The following is a 16,539-nucleotide window of genomic DNA, read 5'->3' as shown; positions in this document are numbered from 1 at the left end:
CCGACATGCCAATTTTTCAAATTTGCCTCTATGTAGAAAAAAAAGAAGAAACTAAATTTCCTCATGCAGGGAAATGCTGAGGGTATAAAATTAAATATTTTGAAGGGATGAATCATCTTTGTTGGTTTAATTAAGTTCACACAGCATTGCTTTGCTCCCAGATACTCATTGCAGCTCGTAAACACAAAATATGCAACTCTTGAACGCAAAATATCCAACTTTTACTGAAAACGGGCTCTTTTTCTATTTGCTTGAAATACGAGTTCAAACCCACTAGAGCAGCAACTAGAATATAATAAGAAGTCGCTACTAAATCAGAAAAGTGGCCGACGGGATAAGAGAAAAAAAGAGTAATCTTTTCTCCAGAATCAAAGATTTGTATAATTGCCATATGAAAATGCAGGGATTCTTTTTCATATATTGGCATAAATTATTGCACAGTTTTGAAACCACCATTCAGCTAAAGTGAAACACGTGTTAAAATTTCAGCAATCATTTTAATCAACAGATAGATTTTTTCTAGAAAAATCTGTGACCTTTATTACTAGCATGCTGGAGTCGTATGAAGAAGTGGTGAAGCTGTTTAGTAAGTCCTTGAAATACTTAAGTTTGTTTTTATTTTGGTGAAAATACTCTGATGTCTGCAAAGTGTAGAGTGGATCTTTTGTTAATGTCTTACCTCTCCTTTCCAGGAATCGAACTACAGTGATCTTTATCATATTCAAAAGGACAGAAGTCAATATTTATAGGTACAGGCCCAAATACGAGGTGAGGAGGGTTACATTTTACTTCTTTCAGAAAATAAATTTAAAAGTACAGGGTGTCAGAAAAGTTCTTGACTCATTTTAAAAAATCATAGAACACTGCAAAAAAATTCCGAAACGTCACTCTCACTATTGTGAAAAATATTTTTTGCTATCAGTTTAAAGATTAACTGATCGTATTTAGCAAGTGTATCGACTTCAATTCGTTTACCATATAATTTCCTAATACCCACCATATACCCCCCTCCCCCAAAATACCATATACCCAACACACTTTCGTTTACCATAATACTTCTCAAATTGAATGAACTCCCAATGAGAGCGAATACTACCGTGGGCGTGGGACGGTAGTATTCGCTCTCATTGGGAGTTGATTCAATTTGAGAAGTATTATGGTATACCTGCCCAAAAGGCAGTAGCTGCAATTTTTTTATTTTTGTCATTTATTGTGCGTTAGCTTTGTTGTACACATTTGCTTATTTGGTTTCAGCTGAAACAAAAAGCGCGAAAAAGAGGTCACACTCAACTTCTCCCTATTATTAGGATTGAATTTAAAACGCGTTTTTTCAACATCTCGAAAACTCATTTTTGCAAATACTGCTGCTTACCTGCCCACGGCAGAATAAGTCTTTGGATTCCGTAGCCATGGTCATGGTTGTAGTAATGTTGGACCTTTCTTGGTAAATCAGGAAGGCACGAAGCTATTATTTTAAACCGGCCTAAGTTTTCTCTGAAGGTTCGAGAGACATGACTGGCTTAAACCGGGGAGACATCTGAATTCTTCAGAAAGGTTCCAGGAATTTCAGGAAGATTACTGCTTTTTAACGGAAAACGTTCCTGTTTTTTGCAAGAAATGTTACTGCCAGAAATTGGGCACATTAGCTATCCATTATTTTCCAGGAACGTTTCTGGATTGTTTTTACAGTGAAAGGCAACAAATAGCCATATGAACATGCGATTTGTGCCATAATACTGAATAGGTTCCAGAATTTTTTTTTGCGTTCATTTTTGTAAAATTTTGTAGCATTCCTAGCATTGAAGATCTGAAAATGCGAATTACCCAAGGAGGCATACCTGTGTCCGCAGAACATGGGATGAACTAGAGTACTACGGTTTAGATGTGGGTTGAGCTAAGGCTAAAGGAGGGCTGACTCATCCAGCATTTTGGTTCGAAATTTGTACGTCTGAAAACATTAGTATCTGTACAAAAACCACGCTGCAGAAAACTGGTTGCTAAGTTGTAGATTGATTTGTTTAAAAAATGTTTGATTATTTTATTGTTTTCATGGAGAAGATATAATTAATTCATATTTACAGGGTTCGTACGCTCCGGGAATTCCGGGAAAACCGGGAATTGTCAGGGAAAATTACACTGTCAAAAATGTCAGGGAAAAGTCAGGGAGTTTTCAAATTTTGTCCTCCAAAATTTTTTTTCCTTTTTTTTCCCAAGGAATTAAGTACCATGAGATCTAGTCTTCGTTTTTACTGTGATTTCACGAAAAAAATTGTAAATTTTTATCTAAACTGACGCTGGCACTTAAAAACAGCAATCGAAAAATGAACGTTTTTTTTCACAACGAAAAATGCGCCAAAAGAAGGGAAGATTTTCTTGCATGGAGTCAGTGTGGGGAACGCATTTCTTTCTGCTGCCTAAAGGTTTAGATGGGTTGCCACAACATTCTGTTCGTTTCAGGGTTCGTACGCTCCGGAAAAACTTGGAATTATCAGGGAAAATGACAAAGTCAAAAATGTCAGGGAATTTTCCAAATGTGTCCCCAAAATTTTTCTTTTCCCAATTTTTTCCCAGGGAATTTTGTTTTATGAGATCTAATCTTCATTTTTATCCATGTATTTAAAACAAATTGTAACAATTTTAAAGCAATGAAAAAAGTGGCGACCCAAAAAATCTTCAGCAGCCGCCATTTTTGACTCTCAGTAGTTCCCAAGGAAAAAAAAATCAGGTGAACAGGAATTATGCACAAACTCAACAGGAGAGAAGACAATTTACTGCTTCGGAAGCACAACCTGTAGATGGGAGGGTCGATCGGGGAAAATCGTTTTTTTTTTTTTTTTTTTTTTTGATCGGAAAATCATTTCAGCTACGTGTGAAACGTAGTCGCCATCTTTGGTCATTCACAAGATGGAAGTAGATACGATCCTAAAATGCCCAAGTTTCTAAAAGCAAAGCAGAATTGGATGTTTTCTTTAATTGAAAACTGATGAAAGTAGCAAAAAATGGTCTGCAAATTGTTTCTCTATTATTATTATTATTTAAAATAATTTTCTTGAGAAATGAAAAATTTTGTTCTTAAAACAGAAGGATAAGATTATATCCTCACTGCCTTGGACGCAAATGTGATAAAAACTTTTCAATGAATTGTAGTTTCATGAAGATTTATTATTTTTTAATTGTCTTCATGCGACAAATTAAAAAAAGTTATTTATTATTTTTGGGCATAGCCGCCATATTTGGTCATTCCCAAGATGGAAGTACACAAAACTTTCTAAGTGCCTAAGTTCCCGAAAACGGCATTGGATGTGAATTGCAATGCAAACTATTGAAAACAACACATATTGTGCCTTTTTTTTCGGATAATTTGTAATTATTTTCTGGAAAAATACAAAATTTAATCTTCATAACATTTTTTGTTTTAATTGATTTAGACTCTTATGTGCTAAATACTGACTATTTTGCTTTTATTGTAGTTTTTTAAGGATTATTAATTATTTATTACTACTTTTATACTACAAATCTAAAAATCTACTTATTATTTTAAATTTTTCACTTTGTCGCCATATTTGATCGTTTTCGCAATGGAAGTAGACTTAAACTTCCAGAAACAGAATTGGATGTTTATATCAATATGAACTATTGAAAATAACATTAAATGTTCAAAAAGTTATGAATTTTTGTTAATTAACTATTACTTTCTGGAGAAGAAAATTTGAAATTTTAATGTAAGCGTCCTTTAATATGTGAAAAAAAAAAAAAAAAAGATTATTGGCATTGGCCTATGATCGGCGGCTGTTGATTTTTGTTACTATGCATTACATGGTATGCCGATCGATGCAACGAAGTTAATCATATATATACTGAAATTTAGTTTTGCATTTTGCTCAATATGTTTTGTGTAACCTACTAATAAGAAAATAAAAGTATTGTAAACCAAAAGCGGATGCTAAAAGATTGCTGCAGGACTACAGCAAAACGCTATAATATTACGCGTGACATCTAAGAAACGCTAAAATAAGGTGAAAGTACTCTGTTTTCAGCAAATAGTAAACAAATTAAAACAATTTTGAACAAAATGTTTAAAAAAAACTTAAAATTTTGACAAAGAAAACAAAGGAAAAAAAATTCCAAGGTTTTTTTTTTTTTAATCTAAGGGTAGAAGTTTCAGTTCTTCTGCATTGCTACTTTAAACAATTTTAATTATTTTGAAAATATTACTATTTAAACTTAAATTTTGAATGAAGCGAGTAACCTGGAATTTTCTAAAAAACAACCTGGAAAACCTGGAAAAGTCAGGGAACTTTTTTTAACCAAAAGTGTATGAACCCTGAATTTAACACTAAGTAAGGTATAAAAAGTGGCTCCGTGACAGGAAACATCTGCTGATGAACTGTTATTTAATTTCAGAAAAAAATGTTCCTTATAAATTTCCAAAGGAATGTTTTATTCAATTTATCATCAATTATTTTACGACATTGCAACCAGCAACTGTAATAACGTATTTCCAAATACTTGAAACAAGGCTAGATCCAAAGCTGTCTTGGAACCAAAATGTCGGATAGGGTCGGCCTGTCCGTTTAAAATGTTCTAAGTTAAGCAACAAACGGTGCACACATTCTACTCTAGTAATCAAATGTATGGCTTTCTGTTTAATAAAATGATTAAACACTTCACACCAGGTTTGTTTTTCTCAATGTGACGGTACAACGCCACCTTTAAACACAATTTGAAAGTTTTCTTTTTTTTTTATTTATTTTTTTATTTTTTACGATGTCATGAAAAAGTCATGAATCTGTGAAGAATTCTTGCGCAAACCACATACGACAACCAACAAACGAATACGACAGTTTGTTACTTTTCAATGCATTTTAAAAATATATCATGGACTTTCTGAACCCTCTGTGTATATGTGCTGCACCTTATTAAGCAGTATAGATACAGTGGTTGGATAACAGTTTTGATTATGTCATTATAAAACTGTGTCACCGAAGGAGAAACATTTTTTGCGGAAACAAATATTTTCCAACATTTACCAATATTCATAAAATACACCGCCAACTCAGTTATTCCATTCGAGGATTGCAGTTTCGTTCTTTTTAGCACTCATCCCGGAAAAGGAAGTAACCGAGCTGGAGGCGGAAAACCTCTTAAAGGAACCAAGAGAACCAAACAAACATCGTAGCTAATGTAGAATTAGCACACCAGACGAGTGATTGCAGCGATGGTTCGGTAACTTACTACAAAATTTACAATATGCTTCCAAAATCAAGAAAGAGAGTGAGAGAGAGAGAGAACTTCTCCTCTCATTATTCTCTTTCATTTACTACAATAAAAATAGAAAGAAAAAAATATTGTTTTTATCTATAGCAGAGGTGCTCAACCTTTGTCCACACGCGGGCCACATCTCATATTAAGACGAATCTCGAGGGTCAGTACGAATACAAAATTTAATTATATAATTTAATATATTTCAAATAGCATGAGAAAACAAGGAAAACGGAAGAATATAACAAACCAAAAATTGCTGTCACCATTACTACATGCTTATTTCATTCATGAGAATTCTGCATCTTAAGCAATTTATGACTAACTGACTTCAAATTTGCAACAATCATTCATAACACTGAATGAAGATGACTAACAATTTTAAAAGGTTTCAGAATATATTTTTCGTTTCGTAACAAGATTAATCCAAGTGAAGTCATACAGGAAAAGAAAAAAATGTTGCTCACTATTTTTGTATTTTAAAATTTTTTGCTTGGTAATTATCTGTTATATTGGGAATCTGAAACGGTGGTTTAAAAATTATTAAACCTTTACAATTTTTTTTTTTGGCAACCACTTTTCAGTAGCTGTGGAGTCAACATCCCAGGAGAATAGTACTTTACATAAACTCTTAGAACTTTTTTTATTTATGTATGTATCAAAATAATTTAAAAATCATTAGATTGAGCAGAATATGAACTATTTTTCTATGATACTTAAAGTGTGTCATAAAAGTTTAGAGACAACAAAGTTTTTATGTTTTACGAGGTAAAAAACAGAAGTAACGAATTCAAAACACTCTAGAATCGTAAAAAAGATATGAGAATAATATTAATACTTTATTAAAATATATATATATATTACGCAACCACAGACTTCGTAATAAAAATTAAAACTTTAATTCTACTGTCCCAAAAGTTTATAGACAAATCATTATTTTCCTTTAATGTTCAAGTTTTAAGTCATTTTTTTCTAATAACTTAAAAAACTCGATCAGGCATACTTAAAACAAGAGATTAAAGAACTTCAGGCTTTACTGAAAACCAACTGCGTTTAATTTGCAGCCTAAGATCTTGAACTATTGCAAACGGTCTTTCATTTGCACACTTCCTTGCTAATACTACCCAGAGGTTCTCTATTGGGTTAAGGTTAGGACTTAAGGCTGGCCAGTCCAGAAGAGTTACTTGGTTTTGTCTAAACTCTAAACCACTGCATTGTAGAGTTAAATACATGAATGAAGCAGTTGTCTTGTTGAAATATCCATTGGTTCCCTCAAAGTAATTTTCCAAATGGAAGCAACTGTACTTCAATCGTTTTCTGATAATCTTTGGAACATTGACGACCTTTTAACAAAAGTATATCGGTTGTTCCATTCAAAGAGAATGCTCCCCACACCCTCTTTTTGTCTTCCGAAAAAAGGTTGAAGTTCCTGACGAATATATTGTGCCAGTAATATGTCCAACCACCAGGAATATCTGAATTAATTTTTTTTCATCACTAAAAAGAACACTTAACCATTCATTTGTCCAATTCATTTGATTTCGGTCCCAATAAACACGAGCATCTTTTCACTGTTTTGTAAACTTCGGCGAACGACATATTTTGCCATAAACAAGAAATGCACTTGCCTGCAGCCGTCGATGTAATGTTGATTTTGAAGCTAGAAGGCTTACTTCTTTTCAAACTGACCGTGTTGACAAGTTCTGGGTTGAAAATAATCTCATCTACTCTTTGTATTGTCGTTCAGTTGTTTTCTTTGCTTCAAAACTATTATCCTTTGACAAAATTTGGTAAACATCAGCCCTACTGCATCCAATTTTGTTTACAATATCCACCACTTCCCGTCCACACCCTTTCAAACGATAGTTTGGCAAAATTTCCTTTTTAAAGAACTACACATTGCGGGGCATCTTAGCAATCATTCAGAAACGGAAACACAGGTTCGTTTTTGTGTCAGAAAACGTGTGCGTCACAAGTAAATAACCTTGTCGTATGCAAATTTTGAGTATCAATGCTAAAATGAGGTTTTAACATCGATTGTTTATATATTTTTGGGACAGCATTTTTTCGTTTATATTTTTTAAAATTAGATCTATTATCGATGAAAGTTGTTTGATCGTTTTCTCATATTTTTGTCATCATTCGTTACTTACATAGCTTACTTCGTCTTGCTAACTCGTATAGTTAGCTCGTGGTTTCAATAAAATGATTGTCTAAAAACTTTTGGGACGCACTTAATTTTTCTGATAGTTTTTAATACATTTGTGTAACATTGGCTTAAAAATAAGATTTTCCGTGTGAAATTTTACATTTTTAGCATGAAAATATTAGAATTAGAAAATCCCGAGTTAATTACAACGAATTTTCTCGTGACGTCTGTATGTACGTAGGTATGTATGTGCGGATGTGCGTATGTGCGTATCTATGTCGCATAACTCAAGAACGGTATGTTCTAGAAAGTTGAAATTTGGTACGTAGACTCCTAGTGGGGTCTAGTTGTGCACCTCTCCTTTTGGTTGCAATCGGGTGTTTGTAAAGGGGGCTTTTGTCCCTTTTTGGGGGGAAATCATTGTTAATTTCGATGCAAACTCAAGTGGTGTTATAATTTGGCAGACACTTGGCAATGTCTCGCCAGTCTTTTGGTCGCCAAGTTTTTTCGCCAACTTGGTGACAAATTTGGCGATTTAAAAAAAAAAATATTTATTTTTTAATTCTGGTTTCAATTTGGGCACTGTTGGTGATATTTAGAGAGTTAACTATTGAATCACATTAAAATTGCCAATAATGGGGAAAGAACATTAAATTGGTGTAAAAGGAAGTCATGTGATGCACACATCAGCTCGTTTACTTCCTTTTACAAAAAAGGAAGTATTGTATTCGCGAAAAAAATTTCACTCAAAAATCGACCTTAATTTCCATTTTACTCACCCCCGAATGAATGTTGAGTTTTTTTTTCTCGACTCGATCACACATGGATAAGTGCCTAAGAACGCATCGACACGTGAAATATCCATTTTGACGATTCCCTGAGTTAATTACAACGAGTTTTCTCGTGACGTCTGTACGTAAGTATGTGCGTATGTATGTCGCATAACTCAAGAACGATATGTAATAGAAAGTTGAAATTTGGTACGTAGACTCCTAGTAGGGTCTAGTTATTCACTTCTCCTTTTGGTTGCATTCGGATGTTTCTATAGGGGTCTTTTGCCCCTTTTTTGGGGGGAAATCATTGTTAATTTCGATGTAAACTGAAGTGGTGTTATAATTTGGCGGACACTTGGCGATATATCACCAGTATTTTGGTCGCCAATTTTGTCGCCAAGTTGGCGACAAATTTGGTGGTTTTTTTTAAAATGTGGTTTCAATTTGGCCACCGTTGGTGATATTTAGAGAGTAAACAATTGAATCACATTAAAAATGCCAATAATGGGGAAATGACATTAAATTTTAGTAAATGGAAGTCATGTGATGCACACATAGCTCGTTTTATATAGTTAGTCAAACTTGGCACCTTAGAGAAAAAATATTAAATTTAAGATTCTATTTCCGAAAAGCGACTGAACGAAAATCTATGAAAATTTAACTGTATAACCTTCTTACAGTAGTAAATGTGTGACAAAAATTTTATGTCTGATCTCTTAATGGTTTTAGAAGTATGAAGCCTCGAAGTTGTCTTAAAAATCATATTTATGAAAAATTCATTCCTACGCATTATATCAGAAGCTGTTTTGTGGTATATACTAACCTTTTTACACATAATATATGATATTGAAATGCACTTTCCCCTTATAAAAACAGATAATTCAAATATTTCATTATATAGCAAGTATCTACTGCTACATGCTAGAGAACAAATTTCCAAAAAAATTCCTGTGTTTTGATAGTAAGACAGTGCGCAAAACATGTCTAAACTTGCAAACCTAAATTTTTTAGAAGAATGAAACAAATGTTTATGTTCTATATTGTTTACTTTTAATGAGCAGTGTGCAAATGCATACTTAGCATTTCTATAAGCATACCCTTTGATAATCTTGCCTATCGCACTAGAGTTTATATTGAAAATCACGATGTAACATAAAGCTAAAATAATTCTCATTAATGTACAAAACCTTAATTTTTAGTAAAGAAAGTAGACTACATGAACTGAGCTCTCTTAATAGGACGCAAAATAATATATGGAATGAGCAAGTTAAAACATGATAGATTTCTAACTCGTTTCTATCAAAACAGGGCAGAACGAAAAACGTGTTCTCAAATTCATAAAATGGAATGGTGAAACATTGACAGTTACAATTATGAAGGAATAACAAATAAACATTTTGAGAATATAACAAATAAGCAACATGAGCGTGCTGCGAAAATTACGGAATTACTTCTGACTCGGATCATAAATTTATCACAATCCCGTTTTGTTTATTTTTAATTAGCCAGTGAATGACTATATCATGTTATAAACTGTAGCTTTAAATGTTGCACATCTTACTAGTAATGATTGAGGGCATTAGCATGTTTTTATTTACTCCTTTTACACTTATTTTGCTTTTTAGTAAGAAAACTCATTAGATACTTGTGTAAAAGATTAATTTATGTGTTAATTTCAGTTGAGTTATGTTTTACATTTTGATTGCCCAACATGAACTGTTAGTGGGTGTGAGATTACCAAAGATTGACTAAGGAAGTTACTGAATGGTCAGAAGATGATCAGAAGTTGCTTAAACTTAGAATATCCAATGATATAGATAGTTGTTTTACAACAGCAGGGTTCGTACGCTCCGGGAATTCCGGGAAAACCGGGAATTGTCAGGGAAAATGACACTGTCAAAAATGTCAGGGAAAAGTCAGGGAGTTTTCAAATTTTGTCCATCAAAAATTTTTTTTCCATTTTTTTCACAAGGAATTAAGTATTATGAGATCTAGTCTTCGTTTTTATTGTGATTTCACAAAAAAAATTGTAAATTTTTATCTAAACCGACGCTGGCACTTAAAAACTGCGATCGAAAAAGGAACGTTTTTTTTTCACAACGAAAAATGCGCCAAAAGAGCGAAGATTTTCTTACATGGAGTCAGTGAGGGGAACGCATTTTTTTCTACTGCCTAAAGTTTTAGATGGGTTGCCAGAACATTCTATTCGGTTCAGGGTTCGTACGCTCCGGGAAAACTTGGAATTATCATGGAAAATGACATAGTCAAAAATGTCAGGGAATTTTCCAAATGTGTCCCCAAAATTTTTCTTTTCTTAATTTTTTCCCAGGGAATTTGGTTTTATGAGATCTAATCTTCATTTTTATCGATGTATTTAAAAAAAAAATTGTAACAATTTTAAAGCAATGAAAAAAGTGGCGATCCAAAAAATCTTCAGCAGCCGCCATTTTTGGCTCTCAGTAGTTCCCAAGGGAAAAAAAATCAGGTGAACAGGAATTATGCACAAACTCAACAGTTGAGAAGACAATTTACTGCTTCGGAAGCACAACCTGTAGATGGGAGGGTCGATCGGGAAAAGTCGTTTTTTTTTTCTTCTTTGATCGGAAAATCATTTCAGCTACGTGTGAAACGTAGTCGCCATCTTTGGTCACTCACAAGATGGAAGTAGATACGATCCTAAAATGCCTAAGTTTCTAAAAAAAAAGCGGAATTGGTTGTTTTCTTTAATTGAAAACTGATGAAAATAACAGAAAATGGTCTGCAAATTGTTTTTCTGTTATTATTATTATTTAAAATAATTTCCTTGAGAAATGAAAAATTTTGTTCTTAAAACTTAATCTTATCCTCACTGCCTCGGACGCAAATGTGATAAAATTTTTTCAATGAATTGTAGTTTAATGAAGATTTATTATTTTTTAATAGTCTTCATGCGACAAATTAAAAAAGTTATTTCTTATTTTTGGGCATAGTCGCCATATTTGGTCATTCCCAAGATGGAAGTACACACGACTTTTTAAGTGCCTAAGTTCCCGAAAACGGCATTGGATGTTGATTGCAATGCAAACTATTGAAAACAACACAAATTGTGCCTTTTTTTCCGGATAATTTGTAATTATTTTCTGAAAAAATGCAAAATTTAATCTTCGTAACATTTTTTTGTTTTAATTGATTTAGACTCTTATGTGCTAAATACTGACTATTTTGCTTTTATTGTAGTTTTTTAAGGATTATTAGCTATTTATTACTACTTTTATGCTACAAATCCAAAAATCTACTTATTATTTTAAATTTTTCACTTTGTCGCCATATTTGATCGTTTGCACAATGGAAGTAGACTTAAACTTCCAGAAACAGAATTGGATGTTTATATCATGTGTACTATTGAAAATAACATTAAATGTGCAAAAAGTTATGAATTTTTGAAAATTGACTATTACTTTCTGGAAAAGAAAATTTGAAATTTTAATGTAAGTGTCCTTTAATATGTGAGAGAAAAAAAAAAAAAAAAGATTATTGGCATTGGCTTAAAGATCGGTGGATGTTGATTTTTGTTACTATGCATTATAATGTATGCCGATCGATGCAACAAGTTAATCATATTTTATACTGAAATTTAGCTTTGCATTTTGCTCAATATGTTTTGTGTAACCTACTAATAAGAAAATAAAAGGAAGTATTGTAAATCAAAAGTGGATGCTAAAAGGTTGCTGCAGGACTACAGCAAAACGCTATAATATTACGCGTGACATCAAAGAAATGCTAAAATAAGTTGAAAGTACTCTGTTTTCAACAAATAGTAAACAAATTAAAACAATTTTGAACGAAATGTTTTTAAAAAAAACTTAAAATTTTAACGGACAAAACAAAGGAAAAAAAAATTCTCAGTTTTTTTTTTTTTTTAAATCTAAGGGGAGAAGTTTTAGTTCTTCTGCATTGCTACTTTAAACAATTTTAATTATTTTGAAAATATTACTATTTAAACTTAAATTTTGAATGAAGCGAGTAATCTGGAATTTTCTAAAAAACAACCTGGAAAACCTGGAAAAGTCAGGGAACTTTTTTTAACCAAAAGTGTATGAACCCTGAACAGTTGTCTAAGCCTACAAATCTGCCTGTCGATTTTACTCCAGGTAAATCATTCTGTCCAAAAAGTGCCACAAAATTATTTGTTTAAAAAACTGAAGAAGAAAATATAAAAAATGATAGTGATGATGACAATGAATTTAATATTAATTAAACACTGACAGTATCGGTGATAGTGTGGGAAATTCCGGACTCGCTAATGTTTCGTGTAATTAATCATGCGGAAATTAAAGCTTGTTGAAAAAAATAGTGACCACAATAAGAGGCTAAGGAAAATTTAAGAGCAAAATTTTATTGATACTAACTCAGAGTAAAATTTGTAAATAGGTGAATTTAAACATCATACATTACGTGTAAAAAGATAGTTTATACCTCAAAATAGCATCAGATATAATGAGTAGAATAAATTTTGCATTATGATGATTTCTTGGCGTGAAAATAAATGTGATTTTTATGACAACTTCGACGCTCTATATTTCTAAAACTATTAAGAGATCATTTATAAAATTTTTGCCACATATTTACTACTATAAAAAGGTTGTATAGTTAAATTTTCATAGATTTTTGTGCAATCCCATTTTGGATATTGAATCTTAAATTTAGCATTTTTTCTCAAAGATGCCAAGTTTGACTAACTGTATAAAAAAATGGACTTTCTTCAGACGTTTCATACTGCTTCTGAGAATTATTCTATAAGATGTCTACTTAAGGGGAAAAAAGTAAGAGTGAGTCTTACTTCCTTCTACTATTATTTTTTTGCTAAAAATGTAAATTTTCACACGGAAAATCTTATTTTTAAGCCAATGTTACACAAATATGTTAAAAACTATCAGAAAAATAACTATCATAAAAATGTACGTCATTTTCTGATCAATCTAATGGTTTTTAAATTATTTTGATACATTCATAAATAAAAAAGTTCTAGTTTATAAATAAACTAGTGATACCCGCACGGCTTTGTCCGTAATAGAAAAAATCAAAAGGTCTTTTGGTTCGCCTGTATATTTACAAATAATGTATGGTGAATTTTCTCGCCAGTTGGCTTGTACCCATCTTACGGTTCCACGTTATGATAATTTCGTATCTCGCCAATTGGCTTCTGCCCGTGTTACGGTTCCACGTTATGATAATTTCGTAATTTACTCGTCCATCTTATGATTTTTTTTTCTTAAAATTGGAATAGAAAAAGAACCACATCGAATTTTCGAAAAATCGCTTCGAGGGGCACACCCCCATGCTGCATACTAACTTTGTGCCAAATTTCATGAAAATCGGCAGAACGGTCTAGGCGCTATGCGCGTCACAGACATCCTACAGATATCCTACAGACATCCTACAGACATCCAGACATCCTCCGGACAGAGAGACTTTCAGCTTTATTATTAGTAAAGAAGAGTTTTTGTAAAGTATTATTTTCATGAAAAGTCGACTCCGCAGCTACCGAAAAGTAGTTGCAAAAAAAAAAAATCTGAAGGCTTAAAAATTTTTAAATTACCGTTTTAGTCTCTCAATATAATAGTTAATTACCAGGCAAAAAAATTTTTAAAATAAAAAATAGTGAGCAACATGGCCTGTATGATTTCGTATGGATTAACCCAACATTGAACACAACGACAAGCCACATGTATCAGCTTCTCGCAAACCTTATATAACCAACGGGTCATAGGTTGGGTTCCACTGATATATTGCAATATAGTTAGAAACGTCCTATTTAAAGCTGTTTAGTAGATATGCACGTGCCAAATTTAGAGTTAAAGTTTTTAAGTGTCTCATGGCAGCTATTTTTAAGAGCTCTCTTTTATCCAGAATTTTCGATTCATTGATTGAGTTCCGGTCTCGACCATTCCGGTTAATCGAGATTCTACAGTATATTCCTCTCTTTCATTAAGTCTTGAATTTCCCCCACAAAAGAATTACTATTCATACAGCAAGTATGCGGTCTTTTCATTGCGCCAAATAATCCCTGTATGATCCTCTTGATAGAGTATCGAGTTCTTCAGTTTCTTGGGAGGATTCATCGGCATCTGGCTGGGGGTGTCCCTCATCGCAGTCCTCGACTTCATAGAATCTGTGTCCACCTTCTTCGTGTTCCTCTTCGATCGACTCAAGAGTTCTTCCATATCGGACCTCAAGACACGGATACGAACCAGTTCCACATTCTCTTCAGATTCCTTGCCGTGGGCCACATCCAGACACCGAGATCGAGATGCTTCACCATCCCGCCGAGAGTATGGATCCTCCCTGCACCCCTGAAATCACTGCCGTGGATTCCCCCACATCCCGACACCGAGATCCTTCATCGTACCGCCGAGAATATGGATCTTCCCTGCATCCCTGAAATCACTGCCGTGGATTCTCCCACTTCCCTACACCGAGATCCCTCCCATACAGCCGAGAATATGGATCTCCCCTGCATCCCTGAAATCACTGCAGTAGATTATCCCACATCACGACACCGCACCATACCACAGAGATATGGATCTTCCCTGCACCTCTGAAATCAATGCGGCGGATTCTCCCACATCCAGACACTGAGATCCTTCACCATTCCGCCGAGAATATGGATCTTCCTTACACCCCTGAATTCACTGCCGTGGATTTTTTCCTTTCTGTTTTCCGAAATTGTGAAAGCACCGTTGGTTTCTAGAAAGAAGATTCATCGTCACCATTTCTAGAGCTTGTGCATATTGAAGAAACTACATCAAGTAGTTCAGCAGTGAAAAAAAATCGTCATTATGAATAAATTATTATAATTTTATAAATAGTCAAAGCCTCTTTCACTTTAGATCAAAATTAGGTTAGTGAATACATTCAATGCAAGTATAAATGGGAAAAATATCTTGCATTCCATCTAGGATACTTGTAGCTAATGTTTAACCTGATATATTTCTAATCTTTTACAGAGTGCAAATGAATTAAAATGAGAAGTCTGGTCGAAAGCACCCACTCTTTAAGATTTTCATCACAATCCTCACTAGAGAACGTACTATAGTTGTGTCACATAAGAGACTGCAGATGAACTTGAAGCGGAAACAGATCACTTCATTTTGTAATAGTTAGGATCACGGAGATCGCGAGAGCAGAAAAAACTTCACTACTTACGCGTTCTCGCTGATCCTACTATTACAAAATGAAATGTTCATTGCAAATAATCAAACACTTTTTGCACACGTACACTTGTCTCCTTTATGAGAACACTATTTTTGTAATAGTTATTAGAACCGTTTTGAGAACATTTATCATAATACTTTTTGAACACGGACACTTGTCCCCCTTTTTTAGAACACTTTTTTCGGTCAGTTTTCAAAACACTTCTAGAAACACTGTTCGGAATATGTACTTCCTTTTTAGTGCACTTTTTAAACACTTCATGGGTAGTGTAAAAGAATGGTTTTTGAACACTTGCACTAAACATTTTGTGGCACACGTTTTGGTACAGTTTTTAGGATATGTTTCGGAACAATTACGGATCACTAATATCCTCCTGGAATGCGTGCTACACAAGTATAAAAGACACTTACAAAAAGAAAAAATGCGCACTAAATTCACTTTTGTTGAGATTGCAGACTTAATCATGGGTTTAGGCTTTCACTGAATATGATTATTAATTTGCTATGAAAATTTAAAATCTAATAGCATCTCAAAACCAATTGAATAGTTTACAACAAAATGACAAACGAGCAAAAAAAGTAACAAGAAATTGTAGTACAAAATCATATTTACTATACAGAAATGATATCTAAATTTGAAATATAAATTTCCATAATTATGTTTTCAAAGCCAATCAATAATGTAAAAAGTAAACAAAAATGCGTCAAAAACAAACGGTTACTTAAATTAATTTAAAAAAATTAATTCCTCAAGAACAAAAAGTGTTTGGATTACTATCTATAAACCTTATTTGTTTACGTTTCTAATACTTGCTTATTCAGTACAGTCTTACCAATTAATTAATATTTAATTTTTCTTCCTTGTGCGAAGTACAGAAAGAACTGTATTAATTTACAAAAAAAAAAAAATCATTTGAATTAGGCCTAAAAATTCCATTTCATTCACTCCCAGATGTATGTTTAGTTTTTTCGACTAGTCTGCACATGCCTATGAACGTACGGGCAATCAAAAATGGCCATTTTTGATCATTACTGAATTCATTATCACGACTTTTCGCGTGATGTCAGTATGTACGTATGTATCAGAGGTGAATTCGTAAATGTTCCAGTACCAGAAACGCCATAATGGAATAATGATTCCTGGCCAGTTTTGTGTGAAAGC

The 16,539-nt window shown here is 33.2% G+C and overlaps 1 protein-coding gene across 1 annotated transcript in view; it reads left to right on the top strand.

The window, feature by feature from the left end:
• The window catches only part of LOC129228218 (acid-sensing ion channel 1C-like), a 225,409-nt gene extending 210,380 nt beyond the window's left edge, over positions 1-15,029 (top strand). Inside the window, exons 13-14 of the mRNA XM_054862883.1 lie at positions 693-768; positions 14,251-15,029. Of these exons, the coding sequence (XP_054718858.1) occupies positions 693-768; positions 14,251-14,520 (346 nt within the window). The 3' untranslated portion in view covers positions 14,521-15,029. The remainder of the gene's footprint in view (positions 1-692; positions 769-14,250) is intronic.
• Positions 15,030-16,539: the final 1,510 nt, after the last annotated feature.

This window comes from Uloborus diversus, chromosome 8 (assembly GCF_026930045.1).
Source record: "Uloborus diversus isolate 005 chromosome 8, Udiv.v.3.1, whole genome shotgun sequence".
NCBI lineage: Eukaryota > Metazoa > Arthropoda > Arachnida > Araneae > Uloboridae > Uloborus > Uloborus diversus.
This window is presented reverse-complemented; position numbering and strand designations above follow the sequence as displayed.